Raw genomic sequence first — 14,412 nt, forward strand, 5'->3', positions numbered from 1 at the left:
TGGGCATAGCTCGCTGGTGGTGTCTACAGTCCTACGCTTGTACTTCGGCTCACAGCTGCGGAGAACCCTATTCTCTCCTCTTGTTCAAGTGAATAAATCCAACCATTTACCTTAGACGCAAGGAAAGTTGGTTTGGATATTGTATGTGGGTGGGCACAAGGACTAAAATATTGACCTTAGTGGAAGAGAGGGACTTTGAGATCCAGATTAACCCTTGGTGATGAAGTTCGCTGTAAGGTTCTGTAAGTCAAGCAGACTCAGGAAAGGAAACTGGCCACAAGCTGTACAGCTCCAACTGACCTTTCATCTGTCTCCGAGTTTGTGCAAGTTCAGAACCTGGGGTTTAAGTTGAGGCAATGAACAGTCCTAAGAGAGGACAGTCTAGGTGTAGAATGAAAGCAAGGTAGAACGGTTTGAGTTCGATAACTCAAGGAGTTAACATATCCAAAACCCACGCAGGGGTGGGGAGGAAACCACACCCCACGGGGCTGGAGCCAACTCCAGGGAGAAAAATCCTATTGGCGTCCAGGAGGCAGGAAGCCAGCCCCTGGGCGCGGCCTGCAGGGGGCAGGCGATCGCCCGGGGAAGCGGGGGTAAGACGAACCCTGAGCCCCAACAGCTCCCGCTCCGCCACCGCAGGGACCGCTCTGCGCCCGCCCTGTGCACTTTCCTCGGCCCGTGGACTCGCGCTGCCCCGCCGCTACCATGTGTGCGGCTCGGACGCCGCAACTGGCGCTCATCTTCCGAGGGACTTTCGTCCACTCCACCTGGACCTGCCCCATGGAGGTGCTTCGCGATCACCTCCTCGGCGTGAGCGACAGCGGCAAAGTGAGTGGGCGCGGGGTCCCGCGCACCGCGGACAGGTGGAGGGACCCTGGCGAGGCACTGCGCGTTCGGGGTTCTCTCCTACAGAGCGAGCACTGTGGCTCCGGAGTTGAACTTGAGCGTTTGGCTCCTTATGGAAGGCATACAGCCTGGTCACTAAGGTTGTAGCCTGGCTAGAGCTGACTGACACCCCGGAAGTGGGGAGAGGTAGCCTACTCACACCATACTGTAGGCACCCCTGGAAAATGTGGTTGAATTTTTTGCTACAGAGCTGACTGGGTTGGGGTGGGGCATTATTTGATTAGTGTTGTTTACTGAATTCATCAGGTAGAATAATGCCTTAATGCTACAGGCCACACAAGTTTAGTGCTGGAAGGGATATAACTGGAAAATCGCTCTCTCTCCTCTCTCTCTGTCTGTCTCTGTCTCTCTCTCTGTCTCTCTCTCTCTCTCTGTCTCTCTCTCTGTCTCTCTCTCTGTCTCTCTCTCTCTCTCTCTCTCTCTCTCTCTCTCTCTCTCTCACACACACACACAAATACACGCACACACACAGAGCCATTTGCATCAAAACAAGATGTTTCATTTTAAGGTTCAAAATACCTCTATGATTATAGATTTTATACCCTCCCCCCAAATTAGATTTCCACAAGTGTCATTTGATATCTGATGCTTACTTCTTTGTCCATACAGATGGTTACTACTTACATTAGCAACATCCTGGCCAGTCATTTCATTTTGGGCAAGAATGGAATTTTTAATTCTTTCTCGAAGTATTCCAGATTGTGGTCTGCCAAGTTGAAGACACTGTTATTGTGTACAGGTGCCACTGAGTAACTGACACTGTGGAATTATGGCATATTTGGGAATAACCAAACCTCCTGATATTCTTAAAGATTTAACAAAAACAGTGTGTGTGTGTGTGTACATGTACACACATGTGCCAAGTAGCATGTGTGGTCAGAGAGCACAACCTGTGAGGGTTGAATCTCTCCTTTCTCCACGTGAATTCCAGGGACTGGACTCAGTTCCTCAGGCTTTGTGGCAAGCACCTTAACTTGCAAAGCCACCACACAGGCTCCCAAAACCTTGTTTTCTTGTGGTACTTGATTTTTATTTTTTATTTTATTTTATTTTTTTTTTTACATCGGAATGCATGATGTTATGTTTCCAAGGTGATGAAAGTCTCAGAGCTCATCTTAAGAAGAAACTCCAGTAAGCCTGGGGACCTGTACATCCACTCCACACTTGTGGGTATAACCCTCCACTTTGGTGAACTCCGACTTGGTATAAGTCCCAAGAAACCAAGACACCCAGAGACTCGTGACAGAGAGGAGATGCTAGTTTGGCCACAGAAGCTTTCTAGCTCATAGTTTTCCTTTAGGAAATAATCTCCTATTCCCTCAATTCCAATAGATAGGGAAACTGATGTGACAGTATGTTTGGGGACGTGATGGAAATAAGTAAGAAACGGAAGTAAGCTATCAGAAAAATCGATCTTTCCTTGAGTTTGTACAGAAGAGGATGAGGCGTGAACGTGTAATTAGTGGCTGAGTCAGAGCCCCTGTGCCTCTTGAGCGTGCTGAGACTCTCAGTTTGCAGAGTGTGCCATTCCCACAGGAGACAAAATTAACTAGGAATTGGCCACAGAGGTGAGCCCGTCCCCCCACCCCACAGTGGCTTGTTAACTATTGTTCTCCTTGTGGGTACCAGACAGTAAGTTACTCCTTCCCTGGGCCTAAAGGGAGAAGATGTTGTATTTCAGTATTTGATTTCTCCCACGTTGAAGTAGTGAGTGCCTCGCATTTAGGATTGCTAAGATAAATTGCTTATTTACATACTACTATTTAAACATTTGAAGGTACATGAAAACTACTATGTCCTTGAAGTGAACGAGTTAGTATTTGGGATCGTTCGGTGCCTCTGATTTTTTTACTGAGTTCTTGGAAGCTACTGTCAGGACATAGCTTGGGCTGGATTGGGGCTATCTAGAAGCAGTTGTGAAAATCCTGGCTGGGAAGGCAGCATCCTCAGAAAACCCAAAAGTGTAAGCCTGGGCTAGGCGTCTCTGGAGACTCAGCTGAGGCAGCGTGTGAATCATGTTCTGAGAGGTCCTGGTGGATCCCTTGTGGGAAATGTCTAAACCCCATCTCACTCAGACCTACAGTGAGGCTGCATCTCAGGGAAGGGACAGTATTCCCTGTCTTTTTTTCTAGATCTAACCACCTCATTTCATGTCACTTGATTTAGGATTAGAGAATGGTAATGACTACTTCTAATTCATTCAAGTAGAGCACATTTTTAAAAATGAGTTAACAACAGCAACAACAACAACAAAAAAGCAAAACAAAACAAAAAGCCCTCTGTAGCCAACATTTTGGTATTACTTAGAACTCAGAGTTAATTTTTCCGTTCAAGCAGCATGCAGCCTTTTTCAAATAAAGACTCCAAAATGTATAACGTTTCAAATGTTTCATTAATCTTGAAACAGAGTGTGCTCAAATATTCCTGTAACCTAGTTCTTCCCCCATATAACAGGGTCAAGATGACCCTAAAGAATCGTCAGGCTTGGAACTCGCAGTGCGCACTTAGACAGACATGAGAAACTGGAGGTGGTGCTCTGGGTGGTAGAAGCAAATTCTGTGCAGGAATGAAGCCCTGGGTAGGAGTGCTCACTTGTTACTGAGACTGTGAACAGAGACGCTGAACCTGTCCAAGCCTCAGCTTCCTCCTTTCTAGAGTCAGAGTTAAAGCAGACACAGATTGAACTAAGGTGTGAAAATGTCTGCACTTAGACACTGTCAGGATTCTGGCCCCCTCCTTTCCTCTGCCCCTAGTAAACCCTGAGCCTCTTGCTCTTCACAGCATTTTTGTGTCTTTCCACATGGTGGCACCTGTGCAGCTAAGTCGTGGAGACGGAAGCTGAGGCCCAGGGCAAACCTTGTGGGAAGAGGCAGAGTTGCTGGGCCTTGGCTGTGTGGTTTTTGTTGTTGTTGATTGTTTGCTTTTGTTTTGTTTTGTGGTTGTGTCAGCCACTCATGCATCATGACACAAAGCTGTACCTGGGAAAGATCTCAGGGTTCTGTGCTGCTTAGGCCACTAGAATGTTATTGCCAGAGATTTCTGAATCTTCACAGTGTTGTTCCCACTACAATGAAGAAGCTGGTTAGGGAAACTATGCATCGATAGATGTGATAGTATAGTCTGCTTTTGAAACATGGACCAAAGACCATATTCTATCTGCTTCTGTACTTCCAACTCTCCCTTGTCTCTCGACTAAAACACCATTGGAGCCTCTTGTTTCTCTCCCTGTTCTAGTGTTTTCTCCACATGACTGACTGCTGTTTCCTTGGGTTATGGGTAGTTCTTCTGCAGCCGCCCGTGGCTCACTGTGGACAGTAAGGTCCAAATGTCTTAGGAGGAATTCTCGGCGTGCCGTGGCGTTCTTTCTAATAGTCTTTCTAATGTCAGCTCTCTGTCAAATGGAATAGGATGACCATGATGCACTCTCACCAAGATGCAGACACGAGCTGAGGAATGATCCGATAAATTTCCCATGGTTCCCTAGCACACCAAGCCCTTTTATATCTCCATGTTTTGTGTGCTAATCTCTCAGTCTACATCCCATTTTCCATTGCGCCTGTGTCAAATTGAAGTCCTATGCTTTTAAAGCTCGCCTTTGGTTTCTCCAAAGCTTCCCTGGCCACCATTTCCCAATTGAATAAAATAGTCTTCCTCAGACCATGCAATTTTTATATACTTTGAATAAATGGGTTTTTTTTGTAATTAAGAGACGACTTCTAAAGCCAGACCATGAATCCAACTCCCAGATCTTTCATTTACCCAAAACAAATGTTCTTATGTGTCTAAGCCTCCACAGCTAAGGGTTAATGTTTTGAAGTTTAATGTCAATTGTGAGATACTAAGAGGGTAGACACTTGATTTGAGGATGAGGTTTGGAAGGTGGCGTCCTTGACATATACGAGTCAGATCAGATAAGGTCCTTAGAGTTCAGTTCCTATTCTAAAACTGATGTCCTTATAAGTGAGAGCCCAGAACACAACACAACACACGCACACGCGCGCATACACACACACACACACACACACACACACACACACACACACACACGTGCCCTGTCTCACTTTGGGGTGCTTTGCACTACCTCAGAACTCTGCCAACTCTTTTTTTTTTTTTTAAATAACTACCCACTCACGGTGATGTACACCCAGCAGCAGAAATGGACTGAGATCGAAGGTATGCCAGGTCCAAGCTCTTTGTCTCCCTTCTGCTTGTGCTCAAGCCATTGCTTAAGGTTCAACTAAACAGCATCATAAATCTTAGTGTTTTTAAAAATTACTTCTTCCTCCATTGATGTCCTTTGTCATCTGTTTTTGTTATAGAAGACACATACACATTTGCTGTAGCTGATTTGTGTACATTCTTATTCAAACTGTAAATGTCTCTTCATGTTGTGCTTGGAAAAAGCAGAAAATATTCAGTGCTTTCTGGGAAACACAGGCTTTTTCAAATAGTATAGGTGTTCAGTAAATATTTATTCAGTGTTCTAAAAAATTGCACCAACCGCTATACAATTTGTCTTGTTCGCGTGCCTTTGTAAGAACAACATCGGATGTAATTTAGTATGGTCTCAGGAGTGATTTTTATTGAACAAATATAAATGTTCAGAAGCTGCGATGATGATTAAATCCATTCTGCTTTGGAAATTATGTTATTTTTTAAGGGTTTTTTTTTATGGCAAAGCACAAGAATTGGAAATTACTTTTCTTGATTCTACCACCTATAATATATCCTACTTTTAACAATTTATTCTACAGATAATGTGTGCCTGCTGTATGCTACATGCTTGGTATACCAAAAAAACAAAACAAACAAACAAACAAAAAAAAAAACCCCAAAACCCAAAACAAAAAAGCCTAGATTCTAATGCCTCAGAAGCAACACATTTCAACTTCAGTGCACTATAGATTTTCCATTAAAGCTCAGGCAGAAGCCTTGCCCTTTTCATTAATGAAAGTTAGACTTCAAACTTAATGCCATCATTGGGTATAATGGCAAGTAACATAAATCTCAGAGGGGTGTGGCTTTCCTAGTGGGATACAAAATGAACTTGGGGTTTGAATCCAAAATCTGTTTCCTCTTCAGCATTCCTTTCTCTCTGGATCTGATTAAAAGATAACCCCTTCCAGTAGGACTGTGGGATGGCTCAGTACCTAAAACACGTGATTCCCAAGCCTGGTGACATGGGCTCTGGGTCCCAGAATTGAGTAAAAGCAAGAAAAAGTAGGACAAATGTCTGTAATCCCAGTAAGTCCCTACCAGGAGAATGGACATTGGCCTTGGGAGTCTACTGTAAGCAGCAGAAAAACAAGAGGCCCTCTATCAAACAAGACTGAAGGCAAGGATACCTTGGGTCATCTTTTGACCTCTACAACCCTCCTTGTATCATGGCTTATGTACACATACTCACTCATAAACACACACACACACACACACACACACACACACACACACACACACACACACTCACACGGCCCTCAGTATATTTAAGCCACTGAAACATTAACTTTCTCTTTCTGTCCTTTATTCACATACCTTTAATTCTATACAGAGAAATTCCATCCTTTATTCTGCAGTGGTGTCTAAGATCTCTGTTGTGTCATTCCTTCTTGGTTCATTCTCCTTGGAACTGTGGTACCTCTTTCTTGGTCTTTTCCTTCCATATTGTTTCCTTTGGTTGTCTATCAGTTCCCAGAAACCAACAGATCGAAGCAACACCTGGCTATATAAAAAAATCCACAGCCTTCTCCAAACCATGAATGTAGAATTAGTAGCCTTAGACTAATCTAACCATGACAGTCTCTATTGAAAGTCTCCTAGGAGATACACCTCTAGGCATGTCCTTCAAGGGGTTTCCAGAGAGGTTTAGCTCAGTACAGAAGATGAATCCAAGGGCTAGGTCTGGTGGCACATGCCTTTAATCCCAGCAGTGGTGAGGCAGAAGCAGGTGGATCGCTGTGAGTTTGAGGCCAGCCTAGTCTACAAAGTGAATCTAGAACAGCAAAGGCTACACAGAGAAACCCTATCTCAGAAAAACCAAATAAAAACATAGGCATCCCCTGGGAAGGGATCCTGGGCTGAATAAAAGAAAGCTGAGCCAAGAAGCATTTTTCCCCTCTCTCTGCTGCTTGACTGTGGGTACCATGTAACAGCTACCCGTTATGACTTTCCATCAACATAGAGGATACTCTCTGTCCTACTTTCATTTCCACTGCTATGATAAAATAGCCCCCAAAACAAGCAATTTAGGGAAGAAAGAAGTTGTTTATCTCACAGTTCCAAGTTATAGTCCATCACTGTCGAACGTCAGAGCAGGAACATGAAGCAGACAATCACCCATAATCCCTCTACTCAGCTCATTTCTCCCCTCTTACAGAGTTCCATACCCAAGCCTGGGAAATGATGCTGCCTACAGTGGACTGGGTCTCCTCATATTAACTAACTGTGTAGTCCAGGCAATCTTCCACAGTCATGTCCACAGGCCAACCTGATGGTCTTTCATGGAGACTCTTCTCAATTGATTCTATATGACGAGTAAAACTAACCATCAAATCCTCAAACATGTCCCATGTCCCATGTCCTTCAGTTCTTTTTACCAGATTTGTCATAGCAACAACTGAAGTAACTAAAGCACTAATTGCAATGTGTAATTGATTAAGAAAGGGATGCGTGTGTGTGTTCATATGTTTTATGAAAAGTTAATAAGAGATTTTTTTGTTTTGTTGTTGTTGTTGTTTGAGACAGAGTTTGTCTGTGTAGCCTTGACTGTCCTGGACTCTTTGTAGACCAGGCTAGCCTTGAACTCACAGAGACCTGCCTGCCTCTGCCTCCCAAGTGCTGGGATTAAAGGCATGTGCCACCACTGCCCAGCCTAAGAGAATTTTTAAATAAATGAATTCAGCTAGATTCAAAGTGGGTCAAAAGGCAGACACATCTTCCTCTTGCTTTTAAAACCCATTCGCCTCTATTTCTCTCTGTCTGCTACTCCTGGCCCCACCATTGTTCCATTGTCACCATGTGTATTTTTCCACAAAATGATTACAAACTTTTCAAAGAGTGGCATAAAATGACCGTAACTTCTAGGTTAGTGTTGAACCCCATGTGGAGCCACTTAACTCATTCAGTGTCCAAGTCCAGCCATTATTCAGTGTTTTGGTATTTGATATATGCCATAGTTAGCTTCAGCTGTCAACTGACAAACTTAGAGTCACTGGGAAGAAAGCACTTCAACTGAAGAACTGCTCAGATCACATTGGCTAATGGACATGCCCAAGAAGCATTTTCTTGATTGCTGGTTGATGAGGGAGGGCCCAGGCCACTGTGGGCAGTGCCGTTCCTGTGCAAGTAGGCCTGGACTGTCTAGGAAAGGTAATTAAGACAAGGGAAGCAAACCAGGTTCCTTCATGATCTCTGCTTCAGGTTCCTGCCTTGAGTTCCTGCCCTTAATGATGGACTATGACCTATAAACCAAAAAAGCCCTTTCTTCTCCTACTTGCTTTTATCACAGCAACATAAGGCAAACTGGAACAATTTACTAGAAGTGTACCAATCCTTCTACTTTTTAAGCATTTCCCAAAGTTTATGAAAATAAATTTGAGTTCCAATTGCAATTATTGGAGAACGAATGTCACTTGTTTTGGAACCTTGCTTCCTTTTCTTTCTGGGGAATTTTATAATTTAAGTATTCATTCATTCATAACCAGGAAGTGACAGAATCTCCATGTCTAGGGCATTGCTTTTGTTTTAGGGCTGCAGCTCTGAACCGGGTGGAGCTGCTGCTGCCAGGGATCTTTTCTTCACCTTTGAACAAAGATTTTCCAGCCACTTGGTTCTTAGGTGAGAACAGCCCCTTCCTTCCGAGTCCACGATAGTCACTGCTCCCCTTTTCCTCATGGTCACACACATTCTGTGGCCATTCCATATCCTATCCTCCTACATGGTCATGTGATCTTCATGTCTCGCTTCCCTTCTAGAAAGCAGAATGATATTTCATCTTTTCCTGGTTCACTTAAGACACTAAAAACAAAAATACAAGGTAAATTCTCATTTGATGATTGACCACAATGATAATCTTTATATTTAAGATAAGATTTAAGAAACTGATCAATTAAAATATTAGTAACACATCTCTTATCTTGGATAATTGTGTATTAAGTTACATGGTTGAAAAGTAACAAATTCCATGCACACATCAGCCTCAAGCATTTCATGGTGGCTTTTGTCTTATGACACTGAGTAACAAACTCATGGGTACAAACCAGACTGATGACGGTAGTGATGATGTTAGCAGCAATAATACATGAATGTTCCTGAACACACATGATGTTCTGATATTCTGGGCTAGTTCTAAATGTTTTCCATGTGTATCTCAGGAGTCCCCATGACCACTATATGGGGAGGAAATGATGTCTTTCTTCTTCTATTAAAAAAAAAAAAAAGAACACAAGCTTAGAATACTGACCTTACTTTTGTGATAACTATCTAGTGTTTTCTTTGTTTTGATATGGCCAAGTAACAGAATGACATATGCTTCCTGTATTTAATTCCAAACATAGATCCATTTTTTCTGATATGCTTTCTAAGGTTGAGCAACATGTGTAAACACCTTTCAGAAGAGCTGCTTTCTGTGTGGTTTTGACCTTATGTCCTGCCTTCTGAAGACCTTTCTCTCCCCTTTCTTCACTGGAAGTATTATTTAGTTGCCATAATCACATTCACTTACTAATATGAGATGATAAATTATATTATTCTTAACTTTTAATTAATCTGCTTTTCAAAACCTTTTTGACTGTTGAATTAAACATCTCTGCTTGTGAAGAGTTCTTTAATTCTTGAGAAATTGTTCCTCAGGCATCATGACCAGAGCCTCTTTCTCCATCAACACCTCCCATGCCATCCTCTCTGTCTCTCACTGGAATCACCATAGAACCTGCAGCTGTGGCCACACTGCCCTTTCTCTTCTCTACCCATTACTAGCTTTTAAAAATATTTTGATAAACATTCATCATCCAGCTCCATACTAAAGCCTTAAATACATAAAACTCAGTTACTTACCAAGGTAGTTCTAATTTAAACTGAGCTCCTCAAGGCTTATGTATAATAAAATAAATATTTTAAGATCCAAATTTTTCTAACAACTTTTATGGAAAGAAGTGTATCATTTGGTCATATATTCATACCACCCACAACAATATATTTTACACAAAAAAAATTCTATAAAAATACTAAAAACCAAACTAACGCTTTATTTTGTAATGTAGGACTGAAAAGTCAGTCATATTGTGGGTAATTTTAACCCTTTGTGTTGTTAATTTTTTGAACTGGTGAGCTTTTACTTTAAACTTTATATTTTCTTTTTTTTTTAATTGTGGTAAAATATATGCAACATACATTCCACAGTTTAAAGACTATGATTCTCTCCTTATATTAAAAACATTGGACATTTATCACTGCCATCATCAGTGTTTAGTTCTGGAATTGCTTATCTCCAAAACTAACCAAACTAACTTCCCTCTTCCACTAGAGTCACTAACTTGCTTCCTTTATATAAATCTTGTATAAGCTGGGTTTTTTGTTAACAAATGAACACAATAATGAATGGGCTTTATTTACTTAGCCCAGTTTCAAGTGTGTCATGGCATGTTCCAAACCCTATTCCTTTTTATAGCTCAACACCATTTCATTGGTTATGCCACATTAAAAAAAAAATCTGTTCTTCAGCTGAGGGACATTTGGGATGTTTACACCCATTGGCTATTGTCAACAATGTCTCTATGAACATTTTATGGACAATTTCTGAAAACCAATTTGTTTTAGAAAACACTATTTTATGGCTCCCAGTTGCCTCATCATGGGGTACATCTGGCCTTTCTGATTCCCCAGCTTTCCATATCTTCTGTCTTTGTCCATACTCTTTTACCTTCCGCCTGCGATGAGAATGTACCTTTGAGGGCTCAACTTGAGTTGAGCCTAATTATATACACTTAATATCCCAGCATTGAGAAGATGGAGGTGGGAGGTCCAGGAGGAGTTCAAGGCCAGCCTCAAGCTCAACTATATAGTAGGTTAGAGACTAACTAGCCTGGCCTACATGAGACCCTATCTCAAACTAATCAAAACAAAATCTGCTAATTTAAGTGTCATTTCCTTAATGAGACCATTGTTGACAGCATTCCTGACCTTCATTTCACAGCAGGGCTGGCCCCTGGCTTCTTTGTGTCCACTCCCTACCCCCCAATCCCTTTCTGCTTACTTTTTTTTTTTTTTTTGCCTTTCTTTGAGTTCAGGAATATCCCCCATGCCTAACCTTGAATATAGGTCCTTCCTTGGCTTTAACACTTTAATGTAGGCAGTACCCAAATCAGATAGACATTTAGATGAGTATATGTTGGGTAAACTATGGTTAGATTATTTTTCACCATGGATTATAACTCGAATGGAAAAGTTGCCTTTAGACACCAGTCAAGCATACAGTGGCAAAAACTATCTTCCAAATGATTAGAATGAGAACGCTGAGCTTTTACAGTCTAGATACTCAATAACAGTGTCTTTGGCAAAGGGGAGCTTTCACTAGTCTCATGTCCTGGTACACAGTTAAGGCCCTTGGTTAAAGCAGGTTTTAATTAGACCCTGAAGCATCACAGTTCTCAACGCCTTTTACTTGAAAGGCATAAAGTAAATCACAAAGGCCTGCTTACTTCTTTAGTTCTGTATTGTGGTAAAGGCTTTCATTCTTCATGAAAGGGCAATTAACTTGGAGTGCTGCTTGCAAATCACCACTTAACAATTTATGGCCCTGGAACATGGTAACACCCTCTACAAATAAGAGCTCTTATTAGCCATCTCCTGTTCTTCACAGTATTTGACAGCACTTTCGAAAGAAAAAAAAAAAAACCACACACACACACACACACACACACACACACACACACACACACACACACACACCAAAAACTGGCATCCAATGGGGCTTTGCAATGGAAGAATGGCTAGAGTGGGGTGTAATTCTGAGTATAGAGTCGTCAAAGAGTAGTTACTAGTCTTGGCTGGACTGTGACCAGTGTGCTCAACCCTAGGAAGTAGCATCATTAGCGCCTTCTACACAGCAAGGCAGATATTTCTGTCTTGTACTATTTAATCCAGCAATTGTTTTCTTTCTGCATGTGGGGAGCAGGTGCATGTGGAGAGTGGTTGCTTCAGAGCCTGAACCGCTTTTTTTTTTAAATGGAAGTTATTTTGGGTGCCCAGCTCAGTAGATCCATTTATACTTTATGGTTCCTGCAGAGCCTGCGGAGCCGTTATACTTTGAGTTCTTTCTTTCTTTTTTTTCCTCCTTTATTAATTTATTCTTGTTACATCTCAATGGTTATCCCATCCCTTATATCCTCCCATTCTTCCCTCCCTCCCATTTTCCCCTTATTCCCCTCCCCTATGACTGCTCCTGAGGGGGATTACCTCCCCCTGTATATGCTCATAGGGTATCAAGTCTCTTCTTGGTAACCTGCTGTCCTTCCTCTGAGTGCCACCAGGTCTCCCCCTCCAGGGGAGGCACCAGAGTATGTGAGAAAGTAATATCCCACTCTCCACTCTACTGTGGAGAGTGTTCTGTCCATTGTCTAGATCTGGGTAGGGGTTTAAGGTTTACCGCCTGTATTGTCCTTGGCTGGTGCCTTAGTTTGTGCGGGACCCCTGTGCCCAAATCTGCCTATCATAATGTTCTACTTGTAGGCTTCTAGGACCCTCTGGATCCTTCTACTTTGCCATTCTCCCATGATTCTCTCATCTAGTGTCCCACTAGAATGTCCTCCCCTCTGTCTCAGTTTCCTGGTAAGTGAAGGCTTTCGTGGGACATGCCCCTTGGGCTAATATGCAGATATAAGTGAGTATATACCATTTGAGTCTTTCTGCTTCTGGGTTAACTCACTCATTATGATCATTTCTAGCTCAATCCATTTATCCACAAATTTCGGGAATTCCTTGTTTTTAATAGCTGAATAGTATTCCATAGTGTATATGTACCACAGTTTCTTTATCCATTCTTCTATTGAGGGACACTTAGGCTGTTTCCATGTTCTGGCTATTATGAATAAGGCTGCTATAAACATGGTTGAGCAAAAATATGGAACGCTTCACGAATTTGCATATACTTTGAGTTCTTCAGAGCTGACGGTAGACGACAAAAGGCCAGGATGCCAAGATCATAGGAGAAAATGATAAGCAAAAGAGGCAGGGGCTGGAGAGATGGCTCAGTTGTTAAGAACACTGCCTGCTCTTCCAAAGGACCCAGGTTCAATTCCCAGCACCGACATGGCAGCTCACAACTGTCTGTAACTCCAAGGATCTGACACCCTACACCAAGGCTCATAAATTAAAATTTAAATAAATAATTTAAAAAAGAGGCAGCACTCCCCCCTTTTTAACTCAGCATAGTGGTTTGAATAAGAACGGCCCTCATAGACTCATGTGTTTGAATGCTTAATCACCAGGGATTGGCACTGTTTGAGAAATATCAGGAGGTGTGGCCTTGTTGGAAGAGGTATGTCACTGGGGGTGAGCTTTGAGGTTTCAGATGCCCATGTCAGGCCCAGGCTTGTTCTCTCTGCCCACGGATCAGAATGTAGCTCTCAGTTACTGTTTAGTGGCTGCTTGCATGTCTCCGTGCTCCCTGCCGTGCTCCCTGCCATGCTCTGGATTAAATGCTTTCTATTTTTTTTAAGAGTTGTAGTGGCCATGGTGTCTCTTCACAGCACTAGGACACTGACTCGCCCCCATCAAACGCATGCGAGTTGGCATATAGTATTTACCATGTGGGAAGTGCTGAATGCTGTGTAGATTTGAGTCCAGAAGACTTGCCCTTCTTTGAGGAGGTATTTCAAGAAGATACATTTAAGCTTGATTGAAGGTTATGTAGGTATTAATTATAAAGAGAGAGAGAGAGATTGGAAAGGCCCATAGCGAAGACCCAGTGGGAAGAGAAACCAGGAACTTTTAGTAAAATATAAAGAAAGTCTAGAAATGGGGCCAGAGAGATAAAGTGAGCCTCTCTGTCTCAATGCTTATCAGGGGACCTTTACACAAATATTTGTGTGATGCCATTTTGGGGTTACAGTACCTACCTTGCTGCCCTGGAGACTTCAGTCTGCTAATGTTTTATGGACCTTTTCATTTCAAGTGACACACATGTATGTGCTCAAATCACTGATTATGAGATCCCCTGACACAGACCTACACTCGTACCCATAACTTCCATTTCTCTGGATCTGACACCATCTTCTGGCCTTCATATGCTGCATGCATATGGTTCATGGGCATAAACACAGTCAAAAACTGATAAACTGATAAAAATATTTTTTTTTCTCAGAAGTAGAATTTGGTACCTCTGTGTCACTGGAATGCTAGAAACAGTCAGCCTCTTTGTTTCAAACAATAGTATGCCAGTAGTGAAGTTGTATTCACCTCTGAAGGTCGAACAGGCATGCTTTCCTATAAAATTGAGATTGTTTTAAAAAT

At 42.3% G+C, this 14,412-nt stretch overlaps 1 protein-coding gene across 2 annotated transcripts in view; it reads left to right on the forward strand.

Annotated features, from left to right (window-relative positions):
- The first annotated feature begins 560 nt into the window (after positions 1-560).
- Positions 561-14,412, forward strand: part of GDA (guanine deaminase) — a 79,088-nt gene continuing 65,236 nt past the window's right edge. The window contains exon 1 of one of the 2 annotated variants that reach the window (XM_084771750.1): positions 561-828. In XM_084771750.1, coding sequence (XP_084627876.1) covers positions 706-828 — 123 coding nt within the window. In that variant the 5' untranslated portion in view covers positions 561-705. The remainder of the gene's footprint in view (positions 829-14,412) is intronic. The other variant, XM_084771751.1, reaches the window with a different exon arrangement.

Source organism: Acomys minous, assembly GCF_964271855.1.
Source record: "Acomys minous genome assembly, chromosome: 2".
Taxonomy (NCBI): domain Eukaryota; kingdom Metazoa; phylum Chordata; class Mammalia; order Rodentia; family Muridae; genus Acomys; species Acomys minous.